Source organism: Arachis hypogaea, chromosome 7, assembly GCF_003086295.3.
Source record: "Arachis hypogaea cultivar Tifrunner chromosome 7, arahy.Tifrunner.gnm2.J5K5, whole genome shotgun sequence".
In the NCBI taxonomy this organism is placed as follows: Eukaryota; Viridiplantae; Streptophyta; class Magnoliopsida; order Fabales; family Fabaceae; genus Arachis; species Arachis hypogaea.
Window position 1 is genome coordinate 10,535,301 of NC_092042.1, and position 16,148 is coordinate 10,551,448.

General features: G+C 35.5%; 4 protein-coding genes across 15 annotated transcripts; 1 reads left to right on the forward strand and 3 right to left on the reverse strand.

The window, feature by feature from the left end:
- Positions 1 to 1,640: 1,640 nt before the first annotated feature.
- Positions 1,641 to 3,978, forward strand: LOC140174279 (serine/threonine-protein phosphatase 7 long form homolog). Its single transcript, XM_072198683.1, has 4 exons — positions 1,641 to 1,715; positions 2,550 to 3,274; positions 3,379 to 3,466; positions 3,547 to 3,978. Exons 1-4 carry the CDS (start codon positions 1,641 to 1,643, stop codon positions 3,976 to 3,978), a joined length of 1,320 nt encoding a protein of 439 aa, XP_072054784.1.
- Positions 3,979 to 4,080: 102 nt separating this feature from the next.
- Positions 4,081 to 5,721, reverse strand: LOC112701120 (uncharacterized). Its single transcript, XM_025751915.1, has 2 exons — positions 4,983 to 5,721; positions 4,081 to 4,904 (listed from the first exon to the last, which is right to left on the reverse strand). The coding sequence occupies exons 1-2, from the start codon at positions 5,719 to 5,721 to the stop codon at positions 4,081 to 4,083; spliced, it is 1,563 nt and encodes a 520-aa protein (XP_025607700.1).
- A 1,978-nt stretch (positions 5,722 to 7,699) lies between these two features.
- On the reverse strand, positions 7,700 to 12,888 carry LOC112702411 (probable zinc metalloprotease EGY2, chloroplastic). 12 transcript variants are annotated; one of them, XM_072199957.1, is made up of 15 exons: positions 12,771 to 12,813; positions 12,478 to 12,678; positions 12,296 to 12,362; positions 11,986 to 12,055; positions 11,361 to 11,489; positions 10,953 to 11,081; positions 10,644 to 10,686; positions 10,430 to 10,540; positions 10,275 to 10,349; positions 10,056 to 10,161; positions 9,859 to 9,952; positions 9,195 to 9,348; positions 8,657 to 8,864; positions 8,305 to 8,465; positions 7,700 to 8,166 (listed from the first exon to the last, which is right to left on the reverse strand). In XM_072199957.1, the coding sequence occupies exons 6-15, from the start codon at positions 11,012 to 11,014 to the stop codon at positions 7,918 to 7,920; spliced, it is 1,263 nt and encodes a 420-aa protein (XP_072056058.1). In that variant the 5' UTR covers positions 11,015 to 11,081; positions 11,361 to 11,489; positions 11,986 to 12,055; positions 12,296 to 12,362; positions 12,478 to 12,678; positions 12,771 to 12,813; the 3' UTR covers positions 7,700 to 7,917. The 12 variants fall into 12 exon arrangements, with proteins under 12 accessions (XP_072056058.1, XP_072056057.1, XP_072056060.1 ...); XM_072199956.1 differs by lacking the exon at positions 11,986 to 12,055 and having other exon boundaries at positions 12,771 to 12,838; XM_072199959.1 differs by lacking the exon at positions 11,986 to 12,055 and having other exon boundaries at positions 10,636 to 10,686; positions 12,771 to 12,838.
- A 757-nt stretch (positions 12,889 to 13,645) lies between these two features.
- Positions 13,646 to 15,792, reverse strand: LOC112702413 (uncharacterized). The gene is made up of 5 exons (XM_025753427.3): positions 15,633 to 15,792; positions 15,410 to 15,508; positions 15,202 to 15,285; positions 14,624 to 14,846; positions 13,646 to 14,202 (listed from the first exon to the last, which is right to left on the reverse strand). Exons 1-5 carry the CDS (start codon positions 15,660 to 15,662, stop codon positions 13,829 to 13,831), a joined length of 810 nt encoding a protein of 269 aa, XP_025609212.1. The 5' UTR covers positions 15,663 to 15,792; the 3' UTR covers positions 13,646 to 13,828.
- Positions 15,793 to 16,148: the final 356 nt, after the last annotated feature.

Here is a 16,148-nt window from a genome sequence, read left to right on the forward strand (position 1 = left end):
CATAGATCAATCATTATCTCATATTCTCAAACTAATCTTAGATGATGACTGTAGAAGGTTGCTTTACTTCGTGTTATTTCTGTGATATAATCTTCTTTTGGGTTTAATAAAAAAAATATTAATTCATATAATAATGCAAGATATTTCCAGAACACAATAAATACAATAATTGAATGACATATTAGAAATTTTGTATATAAGGTGTTTCCAGCTTTTATAATGGGAATCAAATTTTATTAAATTATGAAAATTTAATACTTTGAATAGCTAAGTCTTGGAAATAACTGTTTAAAATTTTAGCAAATATGAAATATAAAAAATAATGTTTCAGCTTCTTAGCTCTTCCTTAAATTGTTATTGGTTAAGAATACCGCTAGTGAGGGCATTTTTTCTTGTGAAAAAATGAAAGGGTATTTATTCCTAGTACTTTCTCGGTGGTAATAGAAATTCCATGCAAACTCAAATGGTGAAGCAGCTTGACAACGGACAAGTGTGAGAAGCGAATTGAACCTCAATTTGATTCTTGTTTTGTGATAATAAAAAAATATTGTTTAGATTATTGATATTCTTTATATTTATTTTGTATTTGAGCTAATATTATTATTAATTAATCTTCTATTTATTTTTATTAAATATGTTGATTTCTAATATTTTCTGTGATAATAAACAATTGTTTAGGGTTTGTATTTTCAAAAATTAAAATAAATTTCAAATCCGATAAATATATTTTCTCTATTTTTAAATAAGTATTATCAATTATTAACACTATTTTTTCGCAAATAAGTTTCATTTAGTAAATTAGTGTGATATATTACTTTTTCTTTCATTCTTTTATATATATATATATATATATATATATATATATATATATATATATATATATATATATATATATATATTAACACTACTCTAATCATCTTTGGAATAAGTGATGAGGGAGAATAAATAAATAAAGTAATTAGAAGAAAATTATTAGTATCATATATTATGCTACTCTTGGATAACTTTTTAAATGTATTTTTAATTTTTATAACTCTAATATATTTTAGGGTTTAGTTGATAAAGTTACTAATTAAGTCTTTATAAAAAAGGATGCAAAATTTAAATTTTTAATGTATTTATTATGTATTTATTAAAATAAATTATTTAAAAAATTTTATTCCTAATAATTTTAACTTGTGTTCTTAAAACTCAAATTAGCTAAATCTTATATTTTAATTATTTTCATAATGCAAAAAATCTCATAGTCTCTTGTGGAAGTGGGATATGATTCCCATGATATAAATTTGTTTTGTTTCGCTTCGCCTCATTCTACCAAAAATATTATTCGAAGGTCAGTTGAGCGGAAAATAATTTATGAATGGAACCAAAAATGGTGTTATGCAAGGTTATTGTAACATGGTGTGTTATCCTGGAATGTGAATCTGCCAAAAACAGCCTCTGAAAAATGTAAGTTGCGTTTTGTTGATGAACAAAGATGAAACCAATGCATGGATGAGACGTGTCTGCTGCACACTGAAAAACGCAAGTTGCGTTTTATTGATGAACAAAGATAAAGCCAATGCATGGATGGGACGTGTCTGCTGCACACTGAAAAACGCAAGTTGCGTTTTATTCTAGGACAGAAATGAAACCAATACATGGAAAAGGATTTGGTCAAGCTGCACTCCACAATCGCAAGTCCGATGAATGGATTTGGAGAGGGCTTTAAAAAGGCAAATTTACAAACGCAGATGGAGAGAGGGAGAGTGTAACAAAGAGAGTTGAAGTTGCGGTGGAGGAGCATGGCAGTGTTGCTTCTGGGAGGAAGAAGAAGAAATAATAGGCTGGGTTTAAGTTTATGAATAAAAAAAAATAGTTCGTAATTTTACGTTACCTGAAGAACACATTATTGAGTATTTGGATCATCCTCAATGAGTAATATTTTTTCTTTTAATTTTATGATAAATAAATATATTTATTTTTAATTTATTTTTTTATTTGAACAGTGTTATTGTTATTATTACTATTAGTTAGTAACAACATTATTCTTATTATTATTATTATTATTATTATTGGTATTATTATTATTATTACTGTTACTTAGTTGCATTATTATTATTATTATGATTATTATTAGTATTATTACTGGTAGTTGCATTATTATTATTATTATTATTATTATTATTATTATTATTATTATTATTATTATTATTATTATAACCGTAGTGTAGAAGTAGAAGTATTATTATTATTATTATTATTATTATTATTATTATTATTATTATTATTATTATTATTAGCAGTAGTAGTAGTAATAATTATAATAATAGTAGTAGTTATTATTATTATTATTATTATTATTATTATTATTATGATTATTATTGTTATCAATATAGTAGTAGTAGTAATAACCGGATTATTATTATTATTATTATTATTGTTGTTGTTGTTGTTGTTGTTGTTGTTGTTGTTGTTGTTGTTGTTGTTGTTGTTGTTGTTGTTAATTAGGATTAATATTATTGTGTTAGTTGTTGTTAATTTCAATGAATATTATCTTTTTTTCGCAGGCGATCCGAAATTTGTTGTCTAGAAAACTTGATCCGTCGGATACCTTTAATGAGAGAGCTGCAGAGGCACTAGCATTAACTGGGTTTCAACACGTTTTGCGAATTGGTGAAATGAGAGGTCATTCTGCACTCTTAAGTGCCTTGGTGGAACGATGGAGGCCAGAAACCCATACGTTCCACCTTCCAGTTGGTGAAGTGACGGTGACGCTGGAAGACGTGATACATATACTTGGTCTCCAGGTTAACGGAGAACCCGTCACGGGTAGATCGGATAGTAGTTACCAGTTTTTGGTGCATAACTGCCTTGCTTGTTTTGGTCGGCAACCGGATCCGGACGATCACGTGTTGGGCAAGGTAAATCTCCATTGGGTCCAGCGGTGTCGAGACAGTGAACCGTGTGACACGCAGGAGTCTATTGAGCGGTATGTCAGGGCTCACATTTTCTGCGTGCTTGGTACAATGGTGTTTCCAGATAAGTCCACCACGTCTTTGAACTCGAAGTTTTTGCCTCTACTTCGGAATTTTCATCAGATCTCACAATACAGTTGGAGGGCAGCTAGTCTGGCACATCTATACAGATCGTTGTGTCGTGCATCGCGGTACAACTGTAAAGAGATGGATGAGGCACTGATTTTGCTTTTTGTTTGGGCGTGGGAGCGTATGCCGTTCATGGCCCCTATACCGCGCAATCAGCTTCTCGATATTGGTGTTCCACTTGCGCGACGGTATTGTACTTTACTGTTATTATCATCATCATCATCATCATCATCATCATCATCATCATTATTGTTGTTGTTGTTGTTGTTGAGGTCATCCTACTTGTGCATAGGTGGAGTCATTGGCGCCGGCATACAAGATATACACGGAGGTCTACGGCGCAGTTTAGACGAGGACTTGATGACATGGGAGTCAACGATGTAAGTTTTAACCATTTAGGTTAGCGTCTTTGTTAAGAAAAATAATGTTACTAATAGGTCTCGTGCTTACTGGTGTGCAGTTTACATGGCGGCCGTATATCGACGTGGATGTTCCGATCGAACTCGGCGCAAATTTGTTTATGTGCTCCACGAAGTCGCCATTAGTGTCGTTCGAATGTATAGAATGGCACCCAACAGATCGGGTTCGTCGACAATTCGGGTTGCAGCAGCTTCCACCAGACCCGACATTTCAGATCGGTAGTGCTCATTGCAGGCGTTTGAGCGGTGCCCAGCATCATGACTGGAGAGACCGGACCAAGGAATGGCTTGACATGTGGCGTTCTGGCCGCTATGATAGACTGCAGGTAGGGGAGGAGATTGTCGACTTCCATCCCCTCCCATTGTACTATGACTGGTACACACAGCAATACGGGGGTCACCTACGACTGTCAGATAGAGTTGCAGGTGAAGAGGCCGACGCGAATAGTATGTTTAGATGTTTCTATTTGTAATCATTATTACTGCATACATAAATAAAACGCACAAAGACATAAAAAAGCTTACAAAAAAAGTTACATATAAAGGTCCATAAAAAGTTACATAAAAAGTCTTAATCACGATTGATTCCTGGCAGAGCTTGATTCTGCGCGCTGCAGACATCGACTCTGGCTATGTCCCTCCCGTCCACATATAGTACATCGGCGAGGACGACGCATGTCCCGCGAATCCATCTCATTCAAGTAGCGGGTTGACTTAGGTCTTCCTTTCGTCGCGCGCCTCAATGTCCAATTCGCGATCACCTTCGCTCCTTCATACGGAGCCCACGTAGATGGGTCACTCATCGGGACAAACTCACCTCTGTAGACCTTGCAAATTTTGGACATTTTGTACACGTCATGCACATATATTTGCCAATCAAGACGCTGGTTGGCGCAACATGCAAGGACGTGGCGACATGGGAGTCGCTCGACCTGGAAATGGCCACAATCGCAGTGTCGTTGCGCGAGATTAACGGTGTGAATGGAACCATCTTGCATTTCGTGAACCTCAAACATCTCGTTGCGCCTGTCGAACCTATTGACCACAATGTTGCCTGCACGTCGAAAACTTTCTTCGACTCTTTTGGTGGCAAATTCTGAATATGTGAATCCATTGCGGACACGCTCATGAGCCTCGGCGCTCTTCCGAGTGAACAATTCGTTCAACCGATAGAAAGTAGACCTAACAATGGCAGTCACAGGAAGGTTGCGTGCACCCTTCAGGACAGAATTTATGCACTCTACCAAGTTTGTCGTCATATGTCCCCAACGATGACCCCCGTCGAATGCCAACACCCATCTCTGAACACCGATCTCATCACACCATTGCGCATACGCCTCATCCCGCTCTCTCAGTCTTTGGTAGTTTTTGTTGTACTCTTGCTTCGTCGTAGAATATCCTGTTGGAAAAACCATTTAATCATAAGCAGCTTGCACGAAATTAATAGGAACAGAACCATAACAACAAAATCAAATACCTGTGTTAACCACAAGTTTATGCAAATACGGAGCCTTGAACCTCCTTAAGAAGTTGGAACCGATGTGCCTGATGCAGTACATGTGCCACGCTCTTGGCGGTGACCATGCACCGTTGCTGCGAGCTATTGCTGCGTCGATGGAGTTATGGCGGTCAGAAATAATGCCGACGCCATCGATGGTAACAACATATCTCCGCAGGTTGCTTAGGAAAAACTCCCACGCGTCTGCCGTCTCACCCTCGACTATTGCAAACGCAATAGGCACAATGTTCTGGTTCCCATCCTGTGCAACGGCAACTAGAAGCGCACCTTTATATTTTCTGTACAGGTGTGTGCCATCAACCTGCACCAGTGGCTTGCAGTGTCGGAATGCTACTATACACGGATAGAAGCTCCAAAAAACGCGATGAAGAACTCTTACACCTTGAACCTCCTCACTCTCACGGTAAACAGGGAGCGTCTTTATTTGAACACGAGACCTTGGCATCTTTGCAGTCATTGCTTTCAACCAAAATGGCAGAGTCTGGTAAGAAACCTCCCAACCACCAAAAACTTTTGCAACAGATTTCTGCTTTGCCAACCAAGCCTTGCGGTAACTGATAGTGTAGTTGAACTTTGACTGAACTTCTGCAATAATAGACTTCACCTTTATGGACGGATCTGCTTCGACCAACGGCCTAATGGCATCTGCAATTGTGTCTGAGTCCAACTTGGCATGATCTTGCGAGATTGTTCCCATGGTGCACGTGTGTTTGCTATTGTATCTCCTGATCTCCCAACAAGCTTTCTTTCGAATCAAGCTAGCTCGGATAAGCCAATCGCACCCGGCACCATAACCCTTGCATTTCGCATAGAATGTCTGCGGCTCAGACTCATACACAGTGTAATCAACTCCTCTAGAGATAGTGTAGCTTTTGATTGCAGATATCACCGACTCTCTAGAGCCAAATTCCATTCCGACACTGAATTCACCATCTTCGGCTGCAGCATTGCCTTCACCTACGATAAGTGCACCACCATCAGTCAGACAAGGCAAATAAAATGGACACTAGTGGTAACGTGAATTAATAACCATAATATAACATACCCATATTCGCATACTCAGGAATTCTGGCACATGCATGGCTTCGAGATCAAGAGTCCGCATAAAAGACGGAACACCAAACGGCTGCTGGCTTATAACAGCATGCGCTTCATTTGGCACCGCCGGATTGCCTGCCAGATCTCCGTCATCGTTTTCGTCATCGACTTCATAGTTGGCTTCGAACTCCTCTTCACTATCGTCGTTATCTTCTTCCCAGCCTATATCCCCGAACTCGTTAATGTTGACCTCCTCGTCAAACTCGTCCACCCCCATATGCTGTTCAAACTCAACGTACAGCTCTATTAGCGGCACCTGAAATCGGGTTTGTTGATAAATACAGAACATCTGCTGCATGCTTGCATCGTCAGTGATGGCCATTATTTGAAACTGTATCAGCCCACCAAATACTTGTACAGGACTCCTGTACAAAATATGGCTCACCCTTTTCGAAATATGACTTGGTATGTTGACACAAAGACCATTTTGCAACTCTACAAAACTCGTGGTATATGGAATAGCAAATGAAAACGGACATTCACAAACAAAAGTCACTCCTTCGTGTGTGTTCGGTATAACCTCACCGTTATAATACACTCGTATATTTGCAATACCTTCCATAATCTCACTTTTTGTACCCTTCTAATACCCAAAAAATCTCACAATTATGGGATGCATGAATGAATGAAAGGTGGAAAGGAGCACAAGTGAGGGATTTAGGAGTCAGGTACGAGTTAGAGATAGCTGAGTTAGCAATTTATATGCACGGCTCTTCATTAAAATATTATTTTACATATAAAACGCAACCTGCGTTTTACGGACTTCAAAAAAAATTTTCGGCCCAAATAAAACGCAACATGCGATTTACTCTGCCCAAAAAAAATTCTGAGCCCATCAGTTTGACAAACGCATCATGCCTTTTAAGTTAAAAAAAAAAATTTTAATGCCAATTTGACAAACGCAACATACGTTTGTTGTGCCTCCATGCAAAAAACGCAACTTGCGTTTTTTCCTTAGCTTCAAAATAAAAAAATTCCTTAGCTTCAAAATAAAAAAAAAACTAATTGTAAAAAATTAAAAACGCAACTTGCGTTTGTTGTCTGGTCCATACTAGTGGAAAAATTGGTAAAACACCCATTTCAATGCATATCACTAAACCCTTTTCCATATCAAAATTAATCAGCCTCAGTTGAGTAAATTAATTAAATTAAACGTCTTTTTTTATTTTCCACGATTGCATGTCAATATGTTATACCATATTGTCGCGAAGCCACTATAACCAAGTTTACTTGTTTTTTCCTGTTAAAAATCTAACCAAAAAAAAAAAAACAAAAACAGTCACACTACCATCTCACCTTAATTAAGCCATCTAAACCTTCAATTAAATTTGGAAATGTTGCTAATCGATCACGTGAGCTGTTGCATTTGAACATCCACTGCAAAATGTTACCTCTGGTTCCCTAGCTAACGTACACACTTGTCACAATAAGAAAGCAGACACCGTATTTTTACACATATAGCAAGACAGTGGCTTCTACACGAAGAATCCGCCAACCTTTAAACCATTGAAAAATCAAAACAGGAATTACTTAAGGGGTCAACAGAGGAGAAAAGTCGAAAACATTGAAGGGAAAAAAAAACAAAAAAAGAAAACGTCCTTGTATAAACGAATTCAATGAATTACAAAGGGGGCGTGTGGAACAATGATGTTTGATATCTTGAGAAGTATATGTTTGAACGGACGTTAACGGTTACGATTCACTGACAATCCTATTGTGTACACTCAATTTTTCAAAACTTTCATGCACGAACACTCTCTAGCAGTGCTGCTAGAGTTACGTGGCCATTATTGCACTAGAAACTTGCTAGTGTTTCATCTGTAAATGGAAAAGGATAAGGCAAGCACACCAGCAAGCCTAAGAGCAAAACTGTTATTCCAAACGCAACATACTTCTGATCAGGATCACTTATTTCTTCAGAGAGAGGAGAAATTGGACCTCGTTGCAAGAAAAATATGAGAACTACCCAGTAGAATGCTACATCATCAATCAGAGATGAGAGTCCAAGCAGCACAATCGAAAATCCTGTCAAGCGAACTGACGCCTGCCAAATACACTTACATTAGCAACATTGAAGAGCAATTATATCTAATTGATCGTGTAACTCTTTATGATACTTGCAAACCAAGTTTCGCTCAAATATTTTCTAGTTCAAAGGAAATTACTAAAAGTGATTTGATACCTTTCTTCCCCATATGGCAAAAGATATTCTCCCTCCATCAAGCTCTCCGGCAGGAATGCTATTGATGGCATTAATAAGAAGCCCTGCCCATGCCCAAATCACAAGAGGATTGACAGAGATTGGCGTGCCGTCCTTGAGCACGTCACCAAGAAGCAGCTTTGCTAAAGGGGGAAAAAATTGTCAGTATTGTCAATGATATATTATTTAGTTATGGGACTAATAACTTTAATTTGTTGACATGGCTAGGGAGAAAAAGAAAGGCTCATCTGATTATTGCTACAACCTACAAATGAATGCACGCACAATTCATCAAATCTTTTTCTGCTTGCCTATCTAAAGTTCATGGTCTTACCAATGCCGCCAGCAAGAAATGACTCGTGAAATACAGAGGCATCAACAACAACGCCAAGACCATCACTTGGAGGTAAGACAAAACCTAAAAGCAGAAGCAGAAAACCCAAGGAAAAGCCAGCTATTGGTCCAGCAGCAGCAAGCTTTAGCAGATCTTTACGATTGGATACGATGTTTCTTATCCTTGTAATAGCACCAAAAGAGCCTATCTGCCACCAAATTACTCATAAGAATTTTTGTACAATACTATAGAAGAGCATAGAAAGTGTACGTATAAACAGTACATTTACTTAACATTTGCCAAGATAAACACAGATAAATTGTTTCAAGTTGAGATGCATGATCAAATGGATACTTAATTAACAATACGTAAATCAATTCTCTACACAAGTATGCATACTCTGAATGATTTAAGGAATACATATTACAGGGAGTAGGCAGAGAATATGGTGGACTAAATCAATGTCAGCTAAATAAAGAAACTAAGGAGAAACGTATTTAAAAGAAGATTTAACAGATACAGATTTGTATCATACAACCTGCCAGCTAGGAACAAAGAATGGAACCCCAAGCTTAACACCAATGTTGTGGGCAACTAAAAAGTGACCAAGTTCATGTATACCCAGAATGAGAGCAGTAACAGCGGCCCCAGGCAAGCCATCCTTTAACAAGTTCAGATTGTCAAAAGTTGATCTGGAATATTAATAACATCATTTGGGTGAAAAATCGCAATGCAAAACTAGCTAATTAACAAAAACCTTTATGCAGCAATTGGAGGCTATGAACCAATCCAGATTTATGCAGCAATTGGCAGTTTTAATACCTCAAAAATATGCATAAAACAAAATTTACACTATAGGATTAAAAGTGCAAGAAAAACTGAAGCATCTATGTGATAAACTGATGTCAGTCAACTAGAGAATTTCTGAAAAAAGTTTATGAAATATTACATCAGAAATGAATAAGAATTCGTCAAAAGCTAAGGTATTTATTAAGAACAACCTATTAAGAAAATAACAACTAACAAAAAAGATAAATAATTTTGTACCCAACATTTTTACTAGTAAAATCTGTTCTGAGGATGGAGTAAAGTATGCTAGGTCAGTAAAGGAAACAAAGAGAACAGTTTTCGTATACTAAATTTAAACTTAAAGAGTTTAAAGAATATAATGTGGCAAATTTAGGCGAAAGAAAATTGCTCACAATAAATTAGATTGCAAAGCAGGAACATTGCGAAGCAATAACGTAAACACAGTAACAAGTCCAAAAGCTCCAGCAGCAAACCATTCAGGTACCGCTGCAAAGACAGTTAACACCAGAAGTTCAAATAATTATCTCTAACTTCATTTTCTCCAAAAAAAAAAAAATCCACTTTTTCTGCAGCCACAAGATAAGTGTACCAGTTGTCTCAGGTTGTAAGGTTGTTCTTGGAACCACTACAGCAACTGGCTTATCATCCTCAGGATTGACCAGCAGGAAAAGTTTGTATTCATCTCCGAATTTTTCCTAAAACAAAAAATATGCAGAATTGTAGTTACGGAACTGGTACTTAACCAAATTACAGAAAACAATATATATATATATATATATATATATATATATATATAGAAGTAACATACTTGCATCCTTTTTGATATCTTATCATAACTTTTAGAAGCTTGCCCTCGTAGATTTCCTTTAAACAACACCCCACCCTAGCAGACAAACAAAAGATCGTAAAACAACAAGAACATTTTCGTGCGCAAACAGTAAAGGAGGAAAGATCGATGCACACCTCATAAGGATCTTGGCTTGTCACAAAAAAGGTATCAAATCCAAATACTTGGTTCTTAAGAATTTCAATAGTTTCCTTGGGAATTTTTATTGCATCATCCAGTTGCTGAGGCTGTTTAGAACAAAGAACGGAAATGCAGAAAATGGGTTGAAAAAACAAGTATGCCTCTTTTAATGCAGGAAGTATTAAACATATTATGTAATCACCTTCACACCTGGCAGTGGTGATCCACTGGCAACTTCAATGGTATCCACACTCTGTTACATCACAAATCCAAAGTATAAGAGATAAGCAAAAGCAGGGCTGGAGGATACAATGCCTGTCACTCCAAATGAAAATGATAGAGTTTTCCTCTTTCTATTTCTTTCTTTACATCTAACACCAAATCTGATGATGGAAGTTCAAATTTTTGGGGAATGGGAGACTGTTATATTCCTGAACTATTATTAGACTGTCAGCCAGATGCTTAAAATGCTAAACGGCAAGCAACTAGTCGTATAATGAGACTAACAAAAGTAAGTACCTCCATAAATGCTTTGGTTTCCACAAATTATACCAGATAACATAGACAATAGCTATACACATTTTCTACATTCAGGTGGCGACCAGAATCCTTCATGATCAATTAATTTTCCTGCTCCTTCAACAGTTACTGTTGGAGAAACAGAGAGGGAACAGAATTATATTTAATAGTGCCTAAAACAAAATTAGCCAGTTGCATACATCATGAGTGGACTAGATAATAAACTCAATTTTTCAAATGGATTATTGAGTACACTATATACATGACTAACAGTCCTTTGAGCAGTTTTTAAAAAGACAGAAAATAATGACTAAAGAAAATAGAATATACACAAACTATGGAAATGTAACCATTTAGGACCAAATTGCCAAATTTAAAGCAACAAAAAATAAATAAGTCAAAAATTACCTGCACATCACTTTGATCCTTATTTTCACTAAAACTATTTAGCTGTTCTACATCTTCAGACTGAGGACTACTTTGCTCAAAGGAATCTTGCAAAGGTTGTGTTTCTCCAGTTTTATGTGTTTTTTTCTCCTAAGAAAAATTGAAAAAAATGAAATGTTATTAAGGAAAAAGTAAATGGCAGCACGCAAAGCTAAGAAGCGACGACCATTCTTCCTACAATGTTTTTGTGTGAATGGTCAACTAAAAAAACAATAAAAAATAAAAAACATAAACGACCCAATAAGATTGACATCTAATTTGTTGAAATATTCACATTCCAAATGAAATGTTTTGCATGTTTGGCCGCTGCTATGATAAGCATAAAATTTAATTTATAGTTTTATATCATTCAGAAAATCATTTGAGAATTCAGACCTTAGCACAGAAAATTACTATTATCATATCGTACTAAAGTGAAAACCTATATTTCATTATCAAAATTTCAACTTTATCCAAATTCAATTGGCTTGGTTCATAAAGGCATCCATGCAATTTTGCGAAATTCCAAATAAGCCAAGTCCTAACATAACTAGAAAGAATCCATAGCAAGACAAACTTCATTTTGAAGAGCCTAAAGAGAACCAACCTGATTCCTGAAGATAAAGTCAACCGTGAAGTAGAGGAAGTTGAAAAGAATATTACTAAGAATCTTTAAACTAAAAAAAAGCAGATACCAATGATCAGAACTTGAAACTAATTGACACTAACTTCTGAAACTAAAATAACTGTTATAACAGATGCTAGTCTAATAGATATAGTGCAGCAAATTGTCAAAATTTGAAACAAACTAACTAACTATAACTAACTTCTGATTTCTAACTAACCTGACAGTTACAACAAATTAACCAACTCACAAATTCTCCAACAGATATAGTACCAAAGCAAACTGGAAGTACCTCCTCATTGTCACCCTCAGGATCTGAATGTGGCTCAGTAACACTACAAGCAATTCCTCTCTTCCCTCTTTATTCCAAAATAACATCGCCACGCAAAGCAGAATCAGTAACAATTCGGAAAAAATAAACAAATAAACAAATAAAACGCAAATTCCACTGAGAATGGAAAGCAAAGCCGCTACCTGAAGCTCGAGCTCAGCTTGAAGGAACTCCAACGCCGTAGAGAGCGGCGAAAACCAATGGAGGAAGGAAGTTGACAACGAAGATTGAATTCAAAGCAAGTGGCGCAGCGCGAGGAGGGAACGAGATTCCCGCGAAAAGTGGCTGAAGGTGCCGCCGAGAAGTTCATGGTTTTTTCGTTCAGAGAGATAGGTGGAAGTTACCTAATTAAGATGAAAACCTAGCTTCATTAGAATGAGAAATTGAAAAGAAAGATTGAATTTAAGTATTAGAATTAGATAGGTGAATTTAGTACTATGAATAGCAGAGAAGAGAAGAGAAGACAAGCTATCCCCCTTTTTTTGTAGTTACCGCGAAAAGATCTTTTTTTTCTCGTGCTTCGAGGACATAGGTAAGCGGGAGAAGTTTTGGGTAACCAATCAGGAGTTGACACGTAAGAAGATTATGGATTGAGATTTCATTTTTTTTTCATATTTCTGTTTTAATTGTATTTATTTATTTATTGCGGCATGTAACTTGCAAGGTGTGCGAATATTTAACGCTGCTTGCTTTTAGCTTGTGTTATGTCTGCACTTTCATGGTTCCCTCAATTTTTTTAACAATTAAAAAAGTAAAATATGATCTCTAATTACATCAGTATCAATCACTATCTTGTATTTTAATTTCACCAAGTTCGATACAATATTATAGTTTTCCACTTATTAAACGTTGAATACTTTAAAGTTTAAACACCATTGCTTGTAAGTAAGAAAGAAGTGTTTTGTAATAAAATTGAGACCGAATGCGTCATTCCAATAGAAAACCAAAGAAGAAAGTCGTATCACTCATTTTAAATATAAAATTGTTGTGTATTCAAAAAATTAATTATTATATATTTGTATATAAATATATATTATTTTATATTTATACGCTTTTTACATATATTTATATTTTATATTTTAATATATATTTTATAAAAATAATTAATTTAATAGTCTTTTTGTATACACACATAATATATTTAATATTTTAATATGTATTCTGTATGTCATATAGGTAACTAATTTAATAATTAATTTTCAATGTATATACAAAACAAAATTGTAAGATAAATAATCAATAAAAGGTTGTATGTGTATATAATATCAGTAAAAAAAAAGTAAACAAAAAAATCATAAGTAAAAATCACAATTTAATCAACAACAGCAGAACCTCGTCCCACACCTTTTCTTTCTATATTAAATGGGATATAAACTAAATCAGTTACTCAAATTGGGTCAACATCATACTAAGGTAAAGACTAAAGAGTATTCATTTAATTCATAAGTGTGTTAGTCCCTATCATCACTATCACCATTTGGCTTGTACAATTGTTCACACATCTGGCTTTTCATCCCATCTACTCTTGCGCATTCCTCTTCTGATTCTACTTTTCGTTTGGGATGCTACACTAACACTACTACTCTGCCCAAGTAACTTCTCTATGTGTTCAGGTAATGGAGGAAGAGGCAAGTGAATGAGTTCCACTTTGCCATCATCACTATCATCATCACTAATCCAACCATAGCAAGGCTTACGCCTGCGTTGCTGAACCTTCTCAGGTGCTTCCAAGGATGTAGTCATGTTAGTCTTCACAAAACTGGTCCCAACATTGTTCATATGTGTTTGTGTAGTGGTATTTACATTGTCTGAAGGGTTTGGCTCATTTTGTTCTTTTCTTTCAGCTGGAACAGTTGAATCCTTAACATCTGCAAACAACACAATGTTTGGTATTAGCAAAAGCTTTATACACAAATACGTGGTGTCTGACTTTTTGTGTACACCGTAACATTTTTAAGCAACTGAATATCAATTTGAGTTTAATTTACTCTATTGGAAGCTTACATTATTCATCATTTCTTTGCAGCTTAGTATACTACTTAGGATGAGAAGGAGTAAATGCCAATCATAAATCATTATTCATTCAGTATTTATGTTTAATTAAGATAGATCTAAGATTTTTCAACTGTCAAAGAACAAAGATATAGATTTAACCATTTAGGGATCAGGGATGATGTCTAAGTTGCAAAGAATGAATAATAACCTTGTTTCAGGGAATGCAAATATCGAATACGAATGCAAACATATACTTCAATGAGAGGGAAGTGATGAAGAATGGGATTCAATTACCTGTTGATTGATTAGAAGGTGGAATTGTATCTTGATCATGATCATTGGTTCGAGATGCAGAGTCCAAACCATCAGCACTAGCATGCAATAATGAAGGGTCATGATTCACCACCAGGCTAGAGGATCCAACTTCAGTGATCCCAGTTGCAAAAGTAGCATCAGCTGAAGATGTCAGAGCAACTCCATCCCTTCTTGTATTCTCCTGCAAATTTTCCTCCTTGTTCTTGTTTGGAGGAGGATTCATGTGAAGTTTAATTGTTGTATCCACAAAAAAAAAGTGGTGTGTATAGTAATCTAGGCTTAATTCATGTCTAGCATAGTTATTCATGTTATTCATTCAATTTACTTAATTAGTAAAAGAGATTAGTATAATGTTGGTGTTCAAATACTATAGAAAGCAGAATTTTCCAGAGAAGACATGGAATGCATTTAGCAAGCAAATAAAATGAAAATATGTAACTTCATTGACATAATTCATTGGTAAAGACTTGATCATATCTAAACCTTAACAATTTCCACTTCATAACATATAATGAAGCAGCAAATGGAAACAAAATAAGAATTAAAAACCAAATAACCTTGTCTTCTTGTTTGGCAAGTATGGTTTCTATTAGGAGATTGTAAGAGCCATCCTCAATAAAAGGCCATGCTCCTTGATAAACCTGTAGATTATGAGTAAAACAAGAAGATTAAGACTGACTACAAAAATGTTACTCGTAAACCAAAATCAGCACATTCTTACATCGATATCTTTTATTTAACAAATAATAATAATATTGGACTAACATCAAGAAGCTCGTTAACAGTTTCTTGAACAAGTTTTTCCTCGAATCCAAACTGCTTCATTGCATCAAGGGCAGCATCCATTCTTGAGCTTCCAACCATCTGCAAACAGAAAAAAATGCCATCAAGAAAAGAGGGAAATGCGAAATGATCAAAAACGCATTAAAAATCGAAACTTTATAGATATCCCAAGAAATAGCGATCAAGGGTGTGTGAAATGAAGGACCTTTTTGCGTGGTCTACCTCTTGGCGCCATGCCCTAGCTAGCTTTCTTTCTTGTTTCAACTGAACCTGGTTTTCTTGGTATGATTGAGTTGGTGGTGTTGGAAAAATAATGAAAGAGAGAAAGAGAGAAATGGAAAAGAAGTGAGTGAGTAATGAATATTTGGAGGTGGCGGATTATTCAAAGCGACACAAATAAGTTTTCCATTTGTGTGATGCAATGATGCTGTGCATTTGATCCGTGTGACAGTGACAGTACTGTGATTAAGGAATGAGTAAGACAGCAATGCATAAATATGATGGTCTTGAAATGGAAATGAGGAAACTCGGTGGAAGTTATACGCTCTGTGCTCATACTATGAACATGAAAGGACGAAAGGATGAAAGTTGAGATAATTTTATAGTTTTTATTAAATATAAGTTTTATTATCTTTATTTAAAAGTAATTAATTTTTTATTTTATTATTTTATTAATTTTTTTATTTTAGAAAATTTTGATCCAAAAATAAATGACATATGA

Bases quoted from the DNA above. Each gene is read 5' to 3' on its own strand.
- LOC140174279 (XM_072198683.1), top strand. From the start codon at position 1,641: ATGGAAAAGGATTTGGTCAAGCTGCACTCCACAATCGCAAGTCCGATG. The intron at 1,716-2,549 runs GCAAATTTACAA...TTTTTTTCGCAG, and splicing joins TTGGAGAGGGCTTTAAAAAG to GCGATCCGAAATTTGTTGTC. The intron at 3,467-3,546 runs GTAAGTTTTAAC...ACTGGTGTGCAG, and splicing joins ATGACATGGGAGTCAACGAT to TTTACATGGCGGCCGTATAT.
- LOC112701120 (XM_025751915.1), bottom strand. From the start codon at position 5,721: ATGGGAACAATCTCGCAAGATCATGCCAAGTTGGACTCAGACACAATT. The intron at 4,905-4,982 runs GTATTTGATTTT...TTTTTCCAACAG, and splicing joins TAAACTTGTGGTTAACACAG to GATATTCTACGACGAAGCAA.
- LOC112702411 (XM_025753422.3), bottom strand. From the start codon at position 12,644: ATGAACTTCTCGGCGGCACCTTCAGCCACTTTTCGCGGGAATCTCGTT. The intron at 10,687-11,360 runs GTAATTTTTGAC...GTGATGTAACAG, and splicing joins AGGATCAAAGTGATGTGCAG to AGTGTGGATACCATTGAAGT. The intron at 10,541-10,635 runs GTGATTACATAA...TGTTCTAAACAG, and splicing joins CACCACTGCCAGGTGTGAAG to CCTCAGCAACTGGATGATGC.
- LOC112702413 (XM_025753427.3), bottom strand. From the start codon at position 15,662: ATGGCGCCAAGAGGTAGACCACGCAAAAAG. The intron at 15,286-15,409 runs GTTAGTCCAATA...CATAATCTACAG, and splicing joins CTGTTAACGAGCTTCTTGAT to GTTTATCAAGGAGCATGGCC. The intron at 14,203-14,623 runs GTAATTGAATCC...TGTTGTTTGCAG, and splicing joins ACCTTCTAATCAATCAACAG to ATGTTAAGGATTCAACTGTT.